Here is a 21,492-nt window from a genome sequence, read left to right as displayed (position 1 = left end):
GTGTTTAAATGCGTACCCTCCCCTCTTCTATTTTAAAGGCTGTGTTAGAATTTCAAGCCCTGTGTTAAAATTTCAGCTACCAATGCCTGTGCTTTTACAATCAAGACTTATTTTCAGTTGTGCAGGAAAGAGAAGAACCCTTCCAGCAAAATCTCTCTGAAAGGACTATGTCTGTTTAAGTGGTGATAGATAGAAACTAAATTTCTGTGTAAAGCTTTACCTACACCATTCAACCATTCCTGACTAGTAACAAAACCTTGGAGATGCCAGCACTGGAAGCAATCCTGTACAGAAGACAGTCCTCCCACACCACCCAGGGCTCCAATCTAAAAGCCAGGCAAGTGCAGGGACCTCAGGGCAGGATAAAGGCGTGGAGGGCAGGGTTCCCAGGGTCTGCATTCTGCTGGGCTGTAGCAGGAGGTGACATCAGTTCAGTAGATGGCACAAGGCCCCCACTGAAACTTCTGCTTCTCACTACACCTCAGGTACAATTCAAAATTGCAGAGAAAAATGTAATTTCTCTAAACCATCAAACTCCCATGCCTCCTTCTGCAAAAGGAAAAGGCACAACAGACAAAGTACGCTGGCAAAATTCCTATGACGTGGCATTTTCTGCACCCCTATTTTCCAAGCAATGCCAATGAGGATTCCTTTGCACTGTCTATCTTTGGGATAGTGAAAGCATAAGTAACTTTTGGCAGATGACTGAAAGTGGGAAGTGTTTTTTATCCTTCTCAACTGGTTTAACTGAGGGTGAAAGCACCTGAGTGTGCTCTTCAAGGCTGGCAAAGTCATAAAGGAGGCAGGAGCAGTTCCCAGGAGCCATAGTTCCCCTCCCATGTTTGAAAGAAGACAAACTTCAACAACTGGAACACGTATAGAGGGGGATGTATCAGGAAATAGAAGGTATTGCACATATCTACACAACCACATGTCTGACCTGTAAAATAAGAACAAAGTAGTCGACAGGCTTGTTTCGCTGGTAGAGGTAGTGTTCTGGGGCTTTCTTGTTCTTCTCATCATATTTCAGCTCCTGGATAACGTTGGGATGTTTTAGCAGCCTGAGAAGAATCTTCTCTGACATCTGGGATGGACCAAATGCTTCTACTTCTATAACACAAGATACAACTCGGCATTACATCTCATATGCCTGGCAAGAAGTTAGCAATACTCGTTAATAAGCATTTTCCTATAAAAGACACACAGATGCAGAGAGGTCCATTATGGAATTGCAGGCTTCCTGTCTTTTGAGACTGTTAGATTTGTAAAGGGGGGAAAAAAAACACAGTAACGCCCCAACTTCCATTACTGAAGCATTTTTCAAAACAACCAAAAATCATGTCTTCATCTGAAAGGGAAAAGAAAAAGATGGTCTTCCCCTCTTGAGAGTTCTGAGTCACGGAGTTGTACAAATGGAAGAGCTTCACAGTTGGGGCACAGAGAACCTCTGAATTTGTTTTTTTGTTCCCTAAAAGCTATTAAAGTCACTGCATTTATTGCAATTTATTAAAATAAAAAAAATAATTAATTACTGCTTGGGGCCTATAAAGTTGCTCTAGAGAGATGCTCTACACAAATAAGACACAACTGGGACTGCCATGGTTCATATGGGAAGAGTTACTCAAAGTGAGTGAAAGTACAGGTCAGTTCAAGCCATGTGGGATTAATGCCTGACACACAGAACACAATCCCTATCCACTTGATCTTCAGTGTTTTCAACAGGAGCTGTTTGAAGCAGAAAAGCTCATCCTTGTGTGGGAGAGGTAAGCCAGGAACGACGAGAATTACACATGCAAATTGATAAGCTTTACCAACATCTCATTTCAGAACAGGACCATTAACAACCCATCATCTGCTAAAGACACTATTCTCAATTTAGAACAGAGAAACCAGAACTGTAGCTTTCATCTTTTTTAGCAGTGGCTTCACCGACAGACCTGTATTTAAGCTACACAATCCTTTCATCCACAAAACAAGTAGAGAAGCAGCACTGTTAAACTATGTCTGTTGAGCAGGTGCTTATGGAACTCCACCGAGTCTTGTACACTATACGAACAATGCCTTGCTTGCTGTTAAATCCACATCTTCCTGTTGAACTGCTTCCTTTCACCAAGGACACGCTCACGTGCACATGAGCCATAGGAGTCCGAGCCTTCTAAGGAATTACTGCCCCTCAGCTGAGATGTGATAACCGATCATGTACATATTTCTTTCAAGTCACAGAAGCAAAATAAAGCATGAAGACAGACTAGGAGCATCTAGGCAGGCAGTTACTGCATCTTAGAGGAGGGGAAGTACTAACTTCCAAGTGGAGCTGGCAAACTTCAGACAAAGCAACTTTATAATTTTCCACTCATGAATGTATGTTGAACATGGCAGCAAAAGATGACCATCTGAAAGGCCTACAAGTGGCATGTCTTTATATGTCAAAGAGAGACAGCACAAGCAACAGGAAGGCATTTTTCCACAAGCTCTCCTGTTTAAAGGCCTCATCTCTGAGGTGAAAGGACCAAGTTTACGATGAAAGGCAATACCAGCCGCAAGAAACCATTCAAGGCCCTGGTCTCTCTGCCAGATTGCCCACTCAAGGGCTAAAACATGAAGGTGTTCTGGGATGGAGACAACTGTCCTCTGAAACCTCTGAAGTCATCAATGGAGGTCACACAAGCCAGACAAAAATCCATTTTAAAGAGTACAGTTCAACCACCTGTGCAGTCTGCATTAAATGTGTCAGGAGAGTTTTTCACTTGGAGTCATAGAGTCTCATGGAACAGGTTTAGACCTTCCTGCAAAAAGTCCATCATGTCTTTCTGGAGAAGGCGCCAGAGTGCAATTACAGCCAGCTGGCCAGTGGTATCGAGTCCTCTTTTCTTTGTTCCCTGAGCTCTTCCTAATGGGGTGTACTTGCTAGTCGTTAATCTGACGGACTCTAGACATGCAGTGCGGCACTTGGCATTCATCCTTACCTTTCAGACCAATTTAAAGTTACTGGTCCACCCCTGGTATATGTCTCAGAGGGTTCATGCCGACACTGAACACAGGAGAGGAGAGAATTTAAAAAGAAAAACACAACAGTGGCATTATTTGTCACCCCACAGTCCAGCCTCCCTTCCCGCCTGTACTGTCCCACCCACCTCACCGGCCTTTGCTGACAAACTGCCTCCAAGGCTCTGGCACGATCACAGAAAGAGATAACCCGCACTTGCCTGTTGCCAGGAACCGGTGCATTGCCAGGAGGAGCTGCGGTGATATTTTAACCTTCATCTCGCTGTCTGTCTGTTTGAAGGCAGAGAAGTCCTGCTTCCTGTCCCGATGAGCTACTTTCTTTTTCGTCTTGTTATCAGCTGGGGAAGGGAGGGTGGGAGAAGAAAGGAAGGAAGCGATTTCTGTTAGAACGGGGTCCAACGTGAACCGCGCTGGCCGGAGTCAGCCAGGGTTGACACACGGAGCACGAGGTGCAGGCAGAGCCCTCTGCAAAGCCCAGCTCACCATCACACAGCCCAAACCACAGACAATCAGGAGCTGTGCGGCCCTGGGGTCCTGTCCTGTACAGCCAGGCACCCCAGCCTCTGTCACGTCTCTGTCATCCTGGTCAGGGGAAAGTCTCTGCTCGCAAACACCTGATTGCAGAGCAGCTCTGCATGTTGTACTTCCGGTGGGGAGAAGTCCTGTTCAGTACTACTAAACATCAAAAGGTGCTGTTTTACCAACATAGCTGGGATAGCTGTCTTTCTCATTCCTTAGAAAATTCCCAGCATGTACACAGAGGAAATATACAATAACTTATTTATTTTGCTGTACCATTGGCTTCAGTGACTCTGCACAGCTGTGGCAAAATCTGCATGCCTTTGGCTGAAATATTCCCAGTATCTGGTATACGCAGTTTCTTTTGTCCTGTCTAACCTTCAGCAAAAGTTGGCAAGGTGTACAGCCTGGAGGTGGGAATCTCTGGCCACTTTACAAGCACTGAAGCCGGAATAAAGTACAGAATGGCTTCAGAACTTCAGACATGGGTTTTTGCCTGCTGGTGATCCTGGGCTCCTGGACTCCTGTGTCTTAAAACAGGCTCTGTGGTGAGGAATCTCCATTTTTGAAAGACAACACGAAAGAGACAACCCAGGAATTACCATACACCTCCTGAGCTGATGCCCCAAAATGTTTAGGAAACCAAGTAAGTGGACAGCTATAGGTATGCTGGGGTATGGTATACATCAGTTCCAGAGAGAAGAGGTCTCTGCTCAGATGGCATGGTGCTGCTTCTCTCTGGTGACACCACATGTAGGGTGGCAGTGGCTATAAGCAGCAGAATGCTGTCAGACAGCTCGGAGTTCCACAGAGTGCAGGAAACCCAAGTGTTGAGGCAATTCCTGTGAGCCCCTCAGAGACAAGACATGGCTCAGGTTTTCTCAGTGCCTTTGACAGGGAAGATGCTAAGAATACTGCAGCTACTTGTCTATTGGTGTAAAATTACTGGACTTCTGAGGGTCTGCAAGCAGCTCCGGCACATTGATTCATGGCACAGGATTGGGCAGGCACACCAAGAGGTATAGGTGAAGCTGACACTGTGAAACTGTACTTACTCCCAAGGTGCTTGTTCAGATTTTGAGTTACACATGCAAAGATAATAAAAGTGATGCACTTGAAGCCACTGAGATCTGGAGCCTTTTACAAGTCCAAATAAATGCTAAAGACTACATAAGACTCAGAGTGGCTGAGTTTGAGGCTTGGAAATGCACAATACTGGTAATTTACAAGTTTCTAGATTTTCCCAAGTCACCCAGCCTTTTAGACATGAGTTCATCTAAATCCTCAGCTTCCCAGGAAGCTCCATTCCATTACAGGACGATCACAGACTCCAAAGCCATACTGTGCTGACAGTAATTTACCTATTTGAGATATCTCAAGCGTATTCTGTGAGCAATGCAAATCAGAAAGTTTGAGATACTTGTTCCTAGGCACATGGAGAACAGTGATGACCCATGTCCTTCTTCTTCTTTGAAAGCAGAAGCCTCTTACCCTAGTAGTGCTTTACTCAAGACTTGGACTACATGAGGGACTGCAGTTTCTCTTCCAAAAGCAGGAATAGAAACCACTGAAGGGAGTGGCTACAGACTAAAAACAATCCCTGCCTTAGGAATATAGCTTGAGACAGACCTTATCTGTACTTGCAGTTAAAGGAAAGATGCATACCTAAAGCAATGGAAAACTAACAGCGAAAAGCATTGCATAGAAGCTCCCAACAGGTCCTACCTCTTGTAAGAGATAAGAAAATAGAAACTGCTTTTTTCTGAAAAGCTCAGAGAATGTTATTTTTAAAGCATTGTATCTGAGGTGTTTTCTCACAAGGAGCTTCATCATTGCTCTCTTCAGGGAGGCAAAAATCATAAGTACAAGTGTTTGTCCTGGGACAGGGAAACATCTCTGTGTTTTCCCTTTGAAAGAGCTGTAACATTACAGCTGTAACATTCACACTGCACTACCGGTACCTGAAAACAAGATCAGCATCACACAATGGGAAGATGCCTTAAATCTTTCTGTCCATAACAGTCATCAAGGTAAGAGACCCAGGCTCTAACTCAAATGATGGGCAATTTCAACTCCTCCTATTTTTTCACCTTGGCAGCTTATCCAAAAATCTTCCCTCAAGAAAAACATTACATGGTTATAGCAGAGCCACATGGCTTAAGCATTATTGGCACTAGCATTATCTTGGCTTATTTTTGCAAGGGATGGTCTAAAATTGTTCTTTGCTATCCAAACAACTTTTGAGTTTCTTTTAAGACATAAGAACCAAGGACTGGATTGTGACCAATGTAATTGAATCTGAACCAGGTATTTCCTGTCTGTCCTTTCTCCAGTGAGATGGAGATGAGGGCACTGAAGTTATCTTGGCATGCTAAAGTGATCTCTGCTTACAGAGTGCTGAGATGCTTTTTGGTTCTGCAACATGAACAATGAGATGCATAAGGTATACTCAATACAACTTCTGGTGAGAAATTAACAAATATTGCAAATGTCTTCAGTATGTTCTGGGAATATTTAGACTTCTTCAAATCATAGGCAACAAGCCTGACCGTGAACTCTGGGCTGAGGTAGAGTACTCCAGAGGATGAGTGGTCAAAATGAAATTTAGGTTGTGATACCTCTTGTAATAATCCTGAACTTCGATGCCTGATGCATAACATGATGAATTATTGCATAAATTTCCTTGAAGGAGCCTGCTTGGACTGCAGACACCTACAGAACAGGCAGTTCAAACCTCAGATCACCCATTCAATTAGAGAAGCAGACAGGTTAACAGGCACTGCAAATGCACCCAGGCAATTGCTGGGGAAAGTCCTTGTTCTCTTCCTGTGCTTTTTGTCTTTAGGACAGAGAAGACACCTGCAGTGAGCTCCAGACAAGACAAACAGATGATATTCAAGCAGAAAAAGCTAAGGCCACCAGTCAAACCTGGACCAGAAAACTCAACAAGCAGTCTGTGCAGTCTAACACAGAACATACAGCTTTCTCCCTTGGGCCTGTAAGAAAGTTGAGAAGTGCTCTCCCACCATGGCTCCATGGCCAGAGTCATGGCAGCACAGCACAGATTCCAGTAGTGTGCGAACCGTGAAAAAATGCTACAATTTTCCAGTACTAAGAGCAAAACACACTGTCAGCTCTTCATGATGAAATGGGCTGAAATGTGTCGTGTCATGACAGAAACATCACCTCTCCAGCCCTTCAGCATCCCCAATACAAAGTTTCATCCTCAGAAGTACTCAGTCTACCCAGATCTTGATGGGTCAGACATATTTAATAATTCTTCCTGCTCCCATCATCTCTGCAAGCTATGGCACAATGGACCCACATAAAGATACAGCCCACATTTATTTGGCACCCTCCAGAAATTCAGCTGCAGAGTTCAGCAGTGAGAGCAGCTTTCAGCAATAACTGTAAATATACTATTGCTTCCACCTTAAAACAGTTCAAATATTTTTTTCATGGAAACAACAGAAAGGCACAGCTCCAACACCAAGGTCAGCCATTTCATTGAATTTCAAGTTTCCATCAAAGCAAAACAAAACAATTTTAAAACTTCAGAACAAAGTATAACAATGCTGCCAGAATTTTTCAAAACCTCTTTTTTAAAGTAAACACCTAGTACAGAGCAAATCACTCCAAGGGTTTCAAGCTTGTTCTTTCTTGACTTGTTCTGAGCTAAGCAAGTCAGACTGCTATAATAATGAACAGAAACAGAGGTGGGGTTACTAACAGTGACACTGTGATATCAACACCAAAAATAACCTGCCTTAACATGTAATGGACAATAAAGTACCTTCAGTAAACCCATGTTCTCATACATGTTCTCATCACCAGACCAACTGGAGGTTGGCTGCCCAAGTCCAAAGCCTCTCACATTTCCTGTTATCCTCCCAGCTTCTTGGAATTTCTGCTCTCTCCCTTACTGCTACAATATCCTTCAGTCTAAACAGTGGAATGATCTCCAGTCCTTCATAAAGAAATTAGAACTTCTTCATGACAGCAGGAGTCACCCCCTAAAATTTCCTGCATCCTCCAGGAAGCCTAGGAAGTTTTCCTCCTGTTCTGAACAAGGAATTTTCAATAGTAAAAAATTACCCCAGGAATGAGAGTTTCAAGCGAACTCAATGTTCACCAGCTCTATTGTGTTAATATAGGAAACTTTCAGGTAGTAAAATTAAAATTATATTCTCATTTCCTTGCCCTCTAACATCCTATTAAGGGGCAAAGCTTTCTTTGTCCTGAAGGACAACACAGCATGATCTATGTGTTTTTTCTTAACAAACAAGGCGCCGGGGGGGAATTGAAAGCATATACGGTGTCTTCCCTCATACATGCATGTAAATATCTCAAAAGCAGATAAAGATAGGATACTTTTGGAGTATAAACGGAAGTTTGAATTCAACCTGCAAACTCATTATGTTGCAACTGATTAGCCCAAAAATTCATTTGTGAAGATACGAAAAGAAATAAATATAAATGGACTTCTGTGATTTACACAGTAATTAGACTGTTCAGCACATGGTGAAACACAAGTGTGATTTACACGATCATTTGGGTACATAAATACTGATAAAATATCGACTAGGTACAGAAAGCATTTCAGACAAAAACAAGCAAGTCTCTCCCACAGTTAAAAGTGCTATTTGGGCATTTGGCTTGGAGGGAGGATAGAAGATGCTTGGGTTGGCCTGAACAAATGCTGTAGAAACACTCCTTCCATGAGGAAAGAGAAAAAAAATAAAGGACAGCTGAACAGTGTTAAAGATATTTCAAATTATTATTTTTACTAGAATAGAATCTGGAGACATCCTTGTGCTGCATGAAAACACATAGTGAAAACCAGCATCTGACAGCAAGTGACCAAAGCACAGATAAAACAGATGAAGAATGACTGAAAGGAAGTCCTGTATGCACAGCCAGATTGTGCAGATGGGGGGAGAAGCACTTCAGGTAACTGGCCAAGCTTTAATCTGGGAAAGAAAAGGGTCCAGATGTCTCAAGTTCCAGGTAATGGTTGACCTGCAGCATCATCTCCCTCAATAGACATTAACAAAAGGAAGGAGCTGTGCTGAGTGGTAAAAAGAGAAGGCATTTATGACAGGCTGGTTTTCAGCCTGAGGAAGACCTTCCATTCTCAAGATTTCTCAATGAGTGACAGATACTCTAAAGAGACTCCATTCCTCTTCCTTGAGGCATGGTATTTGCCTGCCTCTTACTGAAGTATGGTAGTACATGGACTACAGGCCCTCAAGGCAGAGAGACAATAGGGGAAAATGTGGGAGATCATTGTTGCAGATGTAAACCTTCCTGGTAAAAGGATCAAATAAAGAAACTTGTCCTGCTTCTGAATTAACACAGCCTAAAGGAGTAAGGTTCCCATGCTGCAAAAATAAAAATTACTTTGACCATCTGAGGGATCTGCAGGTAATTTTGTTAAGGAAACTTCCTCAACAATTTGACTACTGAGATTTTAAATTAGCAACATAACATCTCTCAAAACACCGCTATAAATACAATTGCTTCTTCTCATCTATAAACAAATTGCAAATATTTCTACTCACTGTATAGATCTGTTTCATCCAGAATTTCAGACTTGATGATCTCTTCAATCACATCTTCTAAAGTGACAATTCCCAGGACTTCATAAAAAGGATCTCCTTCTCCTTCATTGTTTACTCTTTGCACTATAGCCAGGTGAGACTTGCCTGCAAAGGAGACAGATCAGCAATTTAGACATTTTAGAAATTTCTGAATGGTCAGAAATTATAGCAGAACTAGAGACATACAGGTATAAATAAAAAGACAAAAAGGTTGGTGCCAGGCTTTTTTAAAACCGGGGCAAAGTTTAACAGATGCTTAAAATCATAATGTGATTTCTGTCTGAGATACACATTCCTACATTACATACATCCACCTTATGCCCTAAAGGAGAGCTAAAGAGATCAGTGTTCTTGTTCTAATGTCTTTCCCAGCAAAACTGTCACCCTGGCATTGAATTCATCATATTATCTTGTTGTTCTGCTTCTTGTCTCATGTATTGGCAGAGGAAGGCCAGGCTGGAGCTCTCCTCTGCAGTGAGATCCCATGGATGTTTTCCTCAAGACTGGAAAAAACAGCAACAATGACCAAACCACAGAAGAACAGGGACAGGATAGAGCTAGGGAGAAGTCAGCCCCATCCATCAGCTCCTCTTTTTCCGCTCTCTTCCTAAAAATAATTTATTTATATATCCCCCATATGGGGTGATGACATGCCATTTAGGATTTAATTAACTAAAATATTCAAAGCAACTGTCTGATCAACAAAGAGAACATTAAAGAAGATTTTTAGCAGTTCTAAAGGTTCCTGAACTGTGCATCATTCACACGGTGAATTCCTAAAGTCTTTTATGTCATAGGAATAATCATCATGACCCTTCAAACTGGCCTTGATACCTCTGGTTGCGTTTCTCCAGCTGCCACTGAAACCCAGCCCTTTGTAAAGCTGCATAAATAATAGCATTCATTCAAAAGGTCCACCAAATGTAAGTGGCATTTTGCAGTACAAAACCACAGACATCAGTATGCTTTCTGAACTATCAGGAGGTAAAAAACAGTGTCTCATACTCTCCTTTGCTGGTCTCAAAAATTATACTCATCCCCAGCTGTGGAAGACAACCAAAATAGTTCAACTTTGCTTAGACCCCTTTATAGGCAATAATGTCTGCCTGTTTTAAGATTCAGATTATTAGACTAACAAGCATTCAAAGTATTCCAACCCAGACTTACTCATGCTTAAAGAATGAAAATATCCCGAACAAATTAGACAAGGGAGAAAAACTTATCAACTACTGATATAAACATTGCATCAGGTCAAGTCAATTCACTTTGGTAAGTTTTTCACATCTGCTTTCCCAGGGACCCAACATAAGCAGTTAAAAACAAATTCTTGGTGAATGCTGTCTGTCGAAAGTTAAATTCTTTTGCTATTCCCAGCTTGTGATCATTTAAAAGGAATTTTCCAAAGCAGGGTCTAATATTAGACTCAAAATGAAGTTTCCATTCCACTTAGGCGATATTCTCACCAAAGTAACTACTGCATAATCTGATTGTCTTGGAGCTACTCGTTTAGATGCAGATGGAATACTTTAAATACCAACTACACAGCACTGCTGAGTCTTATCTTGAGGAGACCTTATTCTACAGCAAATTAATAGAAAGACGATTTGTGATTTTTAAAGTATCAACATTCATATTGTACTGAAAGTCTTTCACTGTGCCAGGTTTTATGGGTTTTATTTCTCTACATTCCTGGCAAGACTTCCAGCTCTTTCTATCACTCAATGAACAGCATTAAAGTGACTTCATAAAAACATGAAAGATTTGAACACTATTATTACTGCAATTCCCCAGTAATATATTACTCCAATTATATCCTTTCAACATAACAATGTTAAATAAGAACTGCAGCGCCAAAAAAATTACACAGACAAAACAAATATTCTAATTTATTTCTCAGTGCCTGCTCATATATTAGTATATTTGCTTTCAAGTCAAAAGATGTAGCTCCTTCAAGAACCGTTTCTATCACAGACCACAGCAACTCATTAGCACATACTTATTCAGATGCTAATACCTCAGGATATCTATTCTCACATATTAGTAAGTGGTAAGATCTGTTCAAGTGGGTGAATATAAAAAAACCAAACCAAACCAGCCAAACAAAAACCCCAAAAGACAATGCCATCAACTCATGTTCAGCTTTGAGCAAAATCCACTTCTGCACAGCCTACGATAATGCTGAACTGGTGAGGAAATTTGAAATTTTGAAAAGAACAGTCTTTCTAACACTGGAGTCCTGAACACATCTACAAGCAACATCACAGATTTATGCAAATGGGACTGGGGAAGGATCTGAGGGGCTGGAAAACAATGGGAAGTTGTGCACATGTTTCATCCACAAAACAAGTGGCATGCCCTTCCCACCATAGTGGTCCCCACCAAGAATTCAGCATCACTAAAAGATGTTATGTTTCCCCCATCTGAGTAGCTGCAGAACTCTGATCCAAGCAACAGCACCTAATGTGAGATGAGTGACCACAATCTGTACCAGCTGCTGCTCTCTTAAGCAAAGTGAGCTGGTAAGACAGGAGTTATGGAGAGGTATCAGGCATTTTGCACTTTCAACGATGAAAAAGAAGGCTAGAAACACTTTTCTTCTGGCCCTGCCATAATCTCCAATTTTAAGGGTTTTTTACTTATCACTCAAAAGATTAAGACCATTGAAACTTGTCATCATCACTGGATTTTGGTGGGTGGCATAGACATTCAGTTCTACCCTCATTATTAAATGAACTACATGTTACAGAGAATTTACCTGCTGAGAAGAGATAAATTATCCACATATACAGTGACACTAACCTTTCTTCCCTCCTGACTGTCAAGTTTTCCTGTTCCAGGCTTTCATCCACCCAACACTTCGCTCGGGCCAGCTAAATTTAAGCCAATCTAATAAGCTGCCCCTAAAAGGCTGCCTTCTGCTCCCAAATTTTCTCCTTCCTTTTTATTGGCTCCAATGCTCATGAAATTATTTGATGAGACAGACCAGATCAGAAAATTACATTTCTTGTGTCTCTGCAAGATCAAATACTTCGCAAGAAATCACCAGACAGTGGAACAGACATCAGAGGTGGTGACGGAGATGTTATGAAGATGCATTCCCAGACTGGCTGCCCTCTCACCACAGAAGACTGCAAAATACCCTGCACGTATGGAAGTAATCAAGACATAAAAGGCTAAAGGAAAAGCTAGAGCGCAAAGACCTCTTTATACACAACATGTGCTCAACTGTAAAAGTGGCCTGTAAATCAAATAATGACTCCTCTGAGTGTTTGAAACAGAAACTGGCTACAGCTTTATTCAAAGACTTTATCAGGCCACTGACAATTGTCATACTATTTTATTCAATTGAAAAAGAGCAGTTTGGGCTTGTATTTTCCACTGCTAAAGACTTACAGTACATATCCAGTAAGGAGCTGAATAAAGTAAACATCCCGTAGGTATGAAAATCTGGACTGCATATAATATTCCTAGGGTTTTGAGAGCAGAACACAAATTAAACAGAGAGAACAGGTGTATGGGAAGTTCTCTACTTCACTGAGTTTCTGGCCACAGTCTCTAACCACACTTTGCAGATGACATTAATGCTTCTTTAATCCCTTGTTTAAGTGTTGATACAATGAGATTTAGCAAGTGGGCAGCTCTATAAAACTGCCAGGTCTGACAATAAAGGCAGAAATTATGTGTGACCCACAACTCCTCTGTGGGCACAGGCAGGCAGCATTTGCTTTCTGCCTCAGTTTCCCCTCTGTACAGTGACAGTCAGTGATGCCACCCAGGGCCTATGTGGAGCTGATACCTGTACAAGACACAAGGCACCAGTGGTGACAGATGTTAATATTTCCGTTACCTTCACAGGCAACTAAAGAACCAAGCAGTTTTGGTAAACATAAATCCAATCTCTTCCCATTGCTTAAAACCCTGCTGCTCAGCTTAGATTTTGCTCTGTAGAACTTCTGATTAATTTATTAACCTAATTAGGAAACATGAAGATGCTTAGTTAAATCTGCATGAGTAAGTGAACACAGAATGAGCTCCTGGGAGCCCATGTGGTTTACTGACCACACAGAACACAACTGGAAGAAAGAAATGCCTGAAATACTCATTCTCTTACTGTACCACGACAATTTCTTGAGAAATACACAGTGGTGGAAAATTCTCCTTTTGATCATGAGGCATTTATACATCTACAGTAAGGACTTCAAGAATACTGTCATGCAGTTCAAACCAGAGATAAAAACATCTCTTCAAAATCTGTTCTGGTCACTCACAGGATCTTGACTCCATGAAAAGTTTTGCCATTTCGATGGAGCTGTACCCACCCCACTCTCACATGCCACTTCCCCACTTCCCCACATGCAGAAGAAACGGGATGACAGACACACATAGTGAAGTTCAGTAAATGCAAATGCAAAGTCATAAACCTGGTACAAAACAACCCCATGTGCTGGCACTGGGGACTGACTGGCTGGGTGAACACACTACAGGAGTCAGCAGCATGTCCCTGCAGCAATGAAAAGGAACTGTGTGCTGACATCAGCACATGTGCAGCTGGCAGGTCAAGGGAACAGAATATTCCTCTCTATTGGACACCTGTGAAACAACACCTGCAGCACTGGCATTCAGTTTGGGGTTCTCCAGTACAAGAAAGACATCAAGAAACTGATACAGTTTCAGTGGATGGATCCTAAGAAGGGCTGGAGTCCACGACGCACAAGGAAAAGCAGAGGGCACTGCATTGGTTGAGTCTTGCAAAGAAAAAGGCTGAAAGAAAGGATTTAGAAGTCTTTCTGTTCCTCGTAGTAGGCTACAGACAACATAACTAGAGTCCTTTGAGCTAGATACTGATGGGACAAGAGACAATAAACACAAATTTCAAACATGAAGACTCTCTTTAAATAATGAAAACTTGTTCCTCAGGAGGGTGCTCAAACACTGGAACAGGGGCCCAGAGGGGCAGTGAAATCTCCAACTTCGGGGGGATCCAAAACTCAGTGACCTGAGCCAACTTCAAAGGTGGCCCTCTCCAAAGAGGGGATTGGACCAGACGACCTCCAGAAGTCCCTTCCTAAATTATCCAGTGATTTTAAGAAACTTTGAAGGGAGGTCTGACTAAAATCCCAGGCCAAACTTCATTGCTGAATTTTCATTCCTGAATTTCTAAAAAAATTGCAAAACTTTCAGTACATAAAGATATATAAAGGCAGCAAGTTTTACTGATCTGGAATGCCACAATCTGGCCTTGTATGCGATCAAACGTAATAACACAATGATACTACTAGCCAGACTATGCTTCAGAAAATTACAGTACTGCTGCCACAGCTTCAGAGCAAACTCGGGTTCCCAGGAATGAGTGATCCATCAGCAAAGGTGTAATTTAGGGGCTCTGAGCAGTGAGCTACAACCTGCAGTGATGTGTATAAGCTTACACTATGAGAAAGCAACTTGGAAATGCCTCTATTTCTGCCAAAGGAGCTTTATGAACTCAGTACTGGAAACATTTGTAGGTGTTATTTCCCCCCAGCAAGCAGCAGATGTTACTGAAGGCCACTGGTTTCCTTTTTTAAAAAATTAAAAAGAAAAATCTGTGTTAAATCAAAGCTGTGGAAGACATTTATAAAACATAAGATTCTTGTTAAGTCAGTTTGTGGTAAAAGAAGAATCAGGCTAGTCCATTTTTGTTAAAACCAGTAATCTGAGTCTGTTTGCTGTTGGTTAGTGCCCTGGAACATTAAGCCATAGCCTGTTTAATATGCCTTCAATCACATGGAGAAAAAACCCATGCGGTGTTTAGCTGCCCTTGAATTTGCTAACTAACAAACTGTGCTTCTGAAAATTCTCCCCGTTTAATCTTATGGGACTGTTTTTGTTTTGACTGATTTATACAAAGGTAAAGACTGGTCTGTCAGTGAGATTCACAGGTTCAAAAACACATCATTCAAAACAATCAATTTTAAAACACATTGTATAATTTATCCATTAAAAACAACTCCCTCTGGAGTAGCCCTGGCTTGCAAGCAATTATACCTAAGTAAAAAGCGTTGCCCTAAATTTCTTTTCTGGACCACAGTTCAAGGACATTAAATCTCCCTTCTATTAGCAGAAATTTGCATTCATGCTGTTTTTTCATTTTGATTATTTTCAATGGGGCAATCAGACTGGTACTTTCTCCAAACACACAAACACAAACTGGTGCACACTGTTCTTTGGGTTCATAACACACCATTCACAGAAACCCGAAACTTCTGTGAAAACATAATCTAGGTTTAGACTAGACTTTTTTAGATCATGCTCTTTTCAGCAGCAAAATATATAATTTTTAATATATATTTTGGAAGGGAATCTGATAACTTGCATTCATTTAATACAGCCACATGAAAATCATCCAGACCCTCAAAGGAAATGAGTGAAAGTATCAGCCCAACCATTGGGAATACAGTGACTCTCCTTTAAACCAGAGAGCTCAGTCTCGTACAAACATTAACTAGAAACCGCAGCAGCCTTCACAGGAAAATAAAAAAGTAGCACTTTAAATAGCCTTTTTGTGTTAAAGTCCATTTAGTGGGAGGACACCAAAAAAAGCAAAAATCAGGGAGAGTTTCAGAATGACTTCCTGACAGTGAATTGTATTTGTAAGGAATACTTTCCCAAGGGAAACGACAGAAGCTCAGTTACTTGCAACTTTGAAAACTTGACTGGACAAAGCTCCTAGAAAGGACTCAATAATTCTCCAGTGCCCTGTGGCAGACGGAAGAGAAGTGATGAGCTAACATTTTCCATCTACACCAGCCTGTGCAGGCACTCCAACTCAACTGCTGCTGCCTTCCCTTCAATCCCTTCTGCCAGGACATTGGTGAGACACACGCTGACAAACTTAATTCGCTTTGCTGCTGCTTCTAAACGTGAGAGCACAGCTCTAGAAAGCCGCAGCTTTACCTGCAACTGAACAGAACCTGGCAACCAACTCGGATCACAAGCTGGGAAGTCTCCATAGGTACACCAGTACCTAGAAGAAATTAGCTGGGATCAAGAAAAAATTTGAGTGTAAGGAAAAAAGGTAACTTCAACTCAGAGCTCTGCTATTAAAGCAGAAATCTTAGGGAAGAATCAAATGTGAGACTATTTAGGGAAAACTATTAAAAGGTGTAGGTAGGCATCATGAATGAAATCGACAAGTGGAGAGAAAGAGTTTCAGAAACTCCTTGAACATTACTAATGAATCCCTTGCCACAAACAGCATGGGATTGCTTCCCAGTCAGACAGTGCTTCTGCAGTAGAGATCTGTGCTGAATATGGCTGGGGTTAACAATAACCAGGGTCCACGAGGGTGTAAAATGCACACCACTAGCTCTGCTGCTCTCAGTGTTGGCCAGAACTCTGAGCTCAGCCTAGTAAATGAACAAACACAAGCTGCTTCCCAGAACTGGGAGCATTTTTCTGTCTTAGAGAAGTATCCACTGAATCTGAAGTAGGAGAGGAAGAGAAGGAAATCCTGAGAGTTGAGAAAGAAATCTCTCCCAAAACCAGAATATTTTTGAACACCTGTCTGAGGCTCTAACCTGGGTGTGATACCAGGACACTGGTGGCTTGAGATGAGAAACAGGGTGTAAATTTAAAAACAAAATTAAGGAACCACTTCAGAAGTGCAGCAAACTAAACTTGAGAGAAGATGTGGCAATAAGAAGAGAAAATAGTGAATCTGGAGAGAGGCCTAGGACTGTTTGGACTGACACAGAACAAAAAAGTTCAGATAAAATTTAAGGCAAGCAAACAGAATATTGAAGTCATTCTTGGTCATGGTTCAAGTCTTCCACATTGGATTCAAAAGATACTGAAGTGTGACTTATGCTGATGTGATCTCCCCTGTGCCACCACTTCCCAAGGCAAGTAATGACCTTTTGGAAAGAAGTGTAAGGAATGCATCTCCTTACTGACTCGCACCTCCACAGCACGATCAAAAAGGAATTTTTTTTTAGTGTTCAAGCACCCTAAAAAGGAGCCATACTAATTTTATTACTTCCCTGTTTGTTCAAGATTGTCCCACTGATTTCAGCATTCCTTCGGGGACGAAGAACAGGCGGCAGCCGGCAGGAGCGCCGCCAGCAGAGGGAGTGCAAAACCTTGGGCTTGCTGAGCTCCGGGTCCTCCCCAGACCTCAGGCCCTGGATCCTGGCATCGGTGGGGCCGGGCTGCTGGCTGGATGCTGAATCCTTTGAGATGTGCCCTTCAGCCTGGGATCCACAGCAATCCCCTGTCTGCCATGGCCTGTTCAGCATCTCCTCCTGCAGCTCTGCACTGCTGCTATGACTTGTCCCACCCCAGCTTCCTCCACCTTCCCTGCCCTAGGGGAGACAATTTCTTGAGCCCTTTATAAGGGCTCAGGAGAGAAACTCTCACCTCCTTATAGTCTCCTCCAGTCCAACAGGCTGCTACCACAAACCAAGAGTTAATCCGCTAAATGAACACAAGATCAGCAAGAGATATATGTTTATGAGAAACAAAACCAGAAGTCTATCCAAAACAACAATGAACTCGGATGACTCTGATCTTCAGGTAACCAAAACACAACACCAACAGAAACAACAGCCTTGTTCTGTATCACTGCAGCCAAAAAATCTACTGATCTAATCCATCCTCTAATCCTGCCTTCCTCAATTCCTAGAACAGACTGGGCTTAATCCAGGGAGCTGGTAGATTTTGGCATCTACACCATGGGATTTTAAATCCGACAAAGGTAAAGTACTAGAAGGCACAACAGAAACATGTTTGGACATTAGGAGAAGGTTAGGTGAGGTCAGCTTGCTTACATAAGGACTTAAACTGTGTTGAGAGCAAAGAGCAAGAGCTGCAAAGGAAGAGCAGCATCTTCAGACTGTGGGTCGTGAAAGGAATTGGGGACTGGATATACTCTTCTTTTTATTATTATCATCATCAACTGCTATAGTTTACTTTTAGTTCACTATTTAGGGTATAAATTTAAAAAGGTTCTTGTGTTACCAGCATCTTAGTTCATTAATATTGTATTTTAATGACTTGTTTTACTTCAGGCCATTTATATCACATGCAGTTTGCAATTCCAGCAGCTCCAAACCCAGCCTGGTCGATGGTGCCATCAGATTTTTCAAGCTTTCAAATTTATACTGTGGCAGAAGCCAGAGGAAGATTAACAAAAAGCTACTCTGTTAACTTCCTAAATTGGTGACACCACCTTCATCCAGCCAGGTCTGTACAAGCCCAAGAGCACTTACGTGTGTGCACTGCCACAGCACCCGGAGCTGTGGGATAAAACACACCCTGAAACACAACCAGTGCCAGTGACCTTGACTGTGCACAGGCACAGGATCAGGGCCACGTGAGCTCTGACACTGCAGATTTGCTGCTCTGGAACGCAGCACGGGCACAGGGATTCACACGCTGCCATTACAGAGCAGCTCCTGAGCCACGCAGCAGAGCACCAAGGACACTGCAGCAATCTGCTGGCACAAGGAACACAGCCACCTTCTCCCACTGGATTTTGGTTTGGGTCAGGTCCCATGGGGGGCAGCACTGCAGGAAGAGCTGCCACTACACTGTGCTTCACACTGCCAGCAAATTCAAGGGGAAGGGGGAATATCCTCTGGCTGTACAGTGACTCTTACAAAACTAAAGGTATGGCACACCTAAGTGTAGAGAAGTACCAAGACACACCCAAAGTTACAGAACCAAGAACTTCACAGGAACAACCGATTCAAACTTTCATAGGTCACATTTTCACTTTGCTTTGGTGCAATTTTAACTAATGACACAGATAATAGCTGGATCCAGATCCATGCCTCTTCATCAAGAACATATACACAGCAACTGTTGTAGATATGAGGGAGGGGGGATGTAATTTAAACCACCCAAAGACATACTGGGATTGTCTGACACCAAAGCAGAAGGACAGAAGAGCACCTGTGATTTCAGAACTGGGCATCAGAGATAGCTAAATGCCTGCAACCTGCAGGTTTTTTGCGAAATAATAATATAATAATATATAGAGAGGGGGAAAACCCCTAATTTTGCCTTTTGCTAAGGATTTAAGTAGATCTTGTGTTACTTTTAAAGCCCATCATGCAAAGAAGCCAAAATAATTGGTTCAAATGCTGATTCAACATCCCCAGGAAAAGGAAAGATGATAGAAAACTGCCTTGTTTGAAAGAATGACAATTCTGATGGTACATTTGAATGCATTCTTACTCTCTTCCAAGTACAAACTTAAATTGCCTGGCTTTGTTCCTAGGAGTTATCAATTACTCATAAATGTAAGATTTTCAAGTGAATTAGTAATACAACATCATATTTTCAGCCAGACAAGACAAGATTACTTTTCTGAAAAATAGCACTACTGGGTCGTATTTTAGAAATGGGAACTTCAAAGATCAGTCTCCATTGCAATTATGCTATTAATATTTTTAATTACTTACTTGATACCAAAACTTCTTAAAGTTTCCATTTGTGAACAACCATCTAATTAGTGGTTTTTTGGGCCATCCTGCATAGCCCTCTGGTAGGCTGAGTTTGTCCAGAGCTCTTGAAGGAGGAAGGAAACCTCTCAGATAAGACAGCAAAGCCCTGCCCCATCAGCAACAGCCACTGCAGAGAACTGGAGATAAGGTAAAGTGAGAGCCTTGCCTGTGAGCAAAAAGACACTGGAGATAAATGAACAGCAGAAAAAGGAGTCTTAAGAGATTGAATTGTGAACTTGCCACTTGCTATTTTTGCTGTGATGAAGAGTTCCTTTGCTCCAGGAGACTAAATCGGGGCTGCTCAACAGTTTTCCAGCTGCTGGGTATTGATGACACGGGATGACATGTGACTCACACCTACATTACAACATTCCTCTGGTCAAATATTTACATGCAGCGAAGAGCTGCAATATTTTAGTGACATAACAGGAATTCTGTGAGAATAGTATTTCTTTCATAATGCTTAGTTCAGGGAAGATGAAGTAGAGATAGCCCTGTTTTCTTTATTATTCTGAAGAAGTCTTTATCATTATTTTAATTCCATCAAAAACTAATCTGAATGCATTTGCTCACAAATAACCTAAATACCAGATTTGATATCCCTGACTTCTGATACTATTTGACAATTTTACTCCAGAACAAGCTTTGTGGCATAACATCTCATAGGAAATGGGGTTATTGATCTAAGCAGAACACTTTGTCATTTAATCCCCTCTGGCAAGGGACAGATCTCCTCTGTCTTTTTAAGACTGTCCACCTTTGTTTGTAAATGCGTGTCTTAGAGCATTTGTTTGATTTTGCCTAAGCCTAATACTTAGAGCTGTCTAAGCTCTTACCCTCTTATACTAACACCATGTAATAGCATTGCATGCAGGTATCTCAGGATAGCAAGGGCTCACAAGTGTCTGAATCATCCACTACACACAGCTTCAATCCATTCACATGATGCACTCAACTCCTGCAACACTCACAAAAGTTACAGTGAAGTGTAACTCCACTAGTTTGGAGACAACCTCAATTACCATGGTAGAACCCACTGGCACAGGGCAGTTTAGCATCCCTTGTGAGGGCAAAGGGTGAATTAAAACTCATTCAATCTGTACAGTTTTGCCCATAAAACTGTACCCACAATAAGAATGCAATACCAGCATCCCTAAAACACTCTGGCCATGGAAATGGCATCAGAGAAACAGTGTCCTACTGCTGTGACTTCTGCCTTGTATTTGTTTATTTTTAGCTAGGATTAGGCTGAATTCTCCTACATCCCAATAAGCACCAAAGCAGAACAGCTCAAACTTCTGCTAGAAGAGACATGGACAACTAGGTCATGCGACACACAATGCACATGCTTCACTGCTGCCTTCCGTGACTGCTTGCAAATCCAAACATCCCGTGTACACCACAGCAGCACAAACCCCAACCAGAAAACCAGTCTGCTGGGCTCAGGACTTGCAATTAAATCTATAGTATAAACAACATTATTTGTCTAGCCTATTAACAATAGAACTGATGTCTGCAACTGTATGCGGTTCACAGGAGAATGGGGCACGAGAGTTTGGAAAACTAAAGATTCCCAGCCAGACCCTTTCTCAGGGTCTGCAATTCTTGAGCTTCTTCCTGCATCTTCTGTTTGCTCAAGAAAGATCCCTCCACAAATGCAGCTAGAGCCAGGTGATGTTGCCTGCACAAAAAGGTCAGGGCTGAGCTCTCTACCTCAGAGAGAGCAATAGGAAAAAATCTCCTCTCTTACCCACAAACCACATTTCCATGAAACTTACAGAAACATGGTATTTCTGACTTTCATAAATCAATTACTTTTAAAGCTATGGAGGACTAAGGCAGCTAAGGGGAAAAAAAAAAAAACAACAAAAAACCCACAAACT

At 41.9% G+C, this 21,492-nt stretch overlaps 1 protein-coding gene across 3 annotated transcripts in view; it reads right to left on the bottom strand.

Moving 5' to 3' along the window:
- The window catches only part of CNNM2 (cyclin and CBS domain divalent metal cation transport mediator 2), a 112,637-nt gene that overhangs the window by 13,370 nt on the left and 77,775 nt on the right, over positions 1 to 21,492 (bottom strand). For 2 of the 3 annotated variants that reach the window (XM_030276331.4, XM_030276332.4), the window contains exons 2-4: positions 9,087 to 9,230; positions 3,207 to 3,344; positions 941 to 1,110 (exon numbers count right to left, since the gene is read on the bottom strand). In XM_030276331.4, the coding sequence (XP_030132191.4) occupies positions 941 to 1,110; positions 3,207 to 3,344; positions 9,087 to 9,230 (452 nt within the window). Of the gene's footprint in view, positions 1 to 940; positions 1,111 to 2,966; positions 3,032 to 3,206; positions 3,345 to 9,086; positions 9,231 to 21,492 lie in introns of all 3 variants that reach the window. The other variant, XR_012056731.1, reaches the window with a different exon arrangement.

The sequence above is a fragment of the Taeniopygia guttata genome, chromosome 6, assembly GCF_048771995.1.
Source record: "Taeniopygia guttata chromosome 6, bTaeGut7.mat, whole genome shotgun sequence".
Classification (NCBI taxonomy): domain Eukaryota; kingdom Metazoa; phylum Chordata; class Aves; order Passeriformes; family Estrildidae; genus Taeniopygia; species Taeniopygia guttata.
This window is presented reverse-complemented; position numbering and strand designations above follow the sequence as displayed.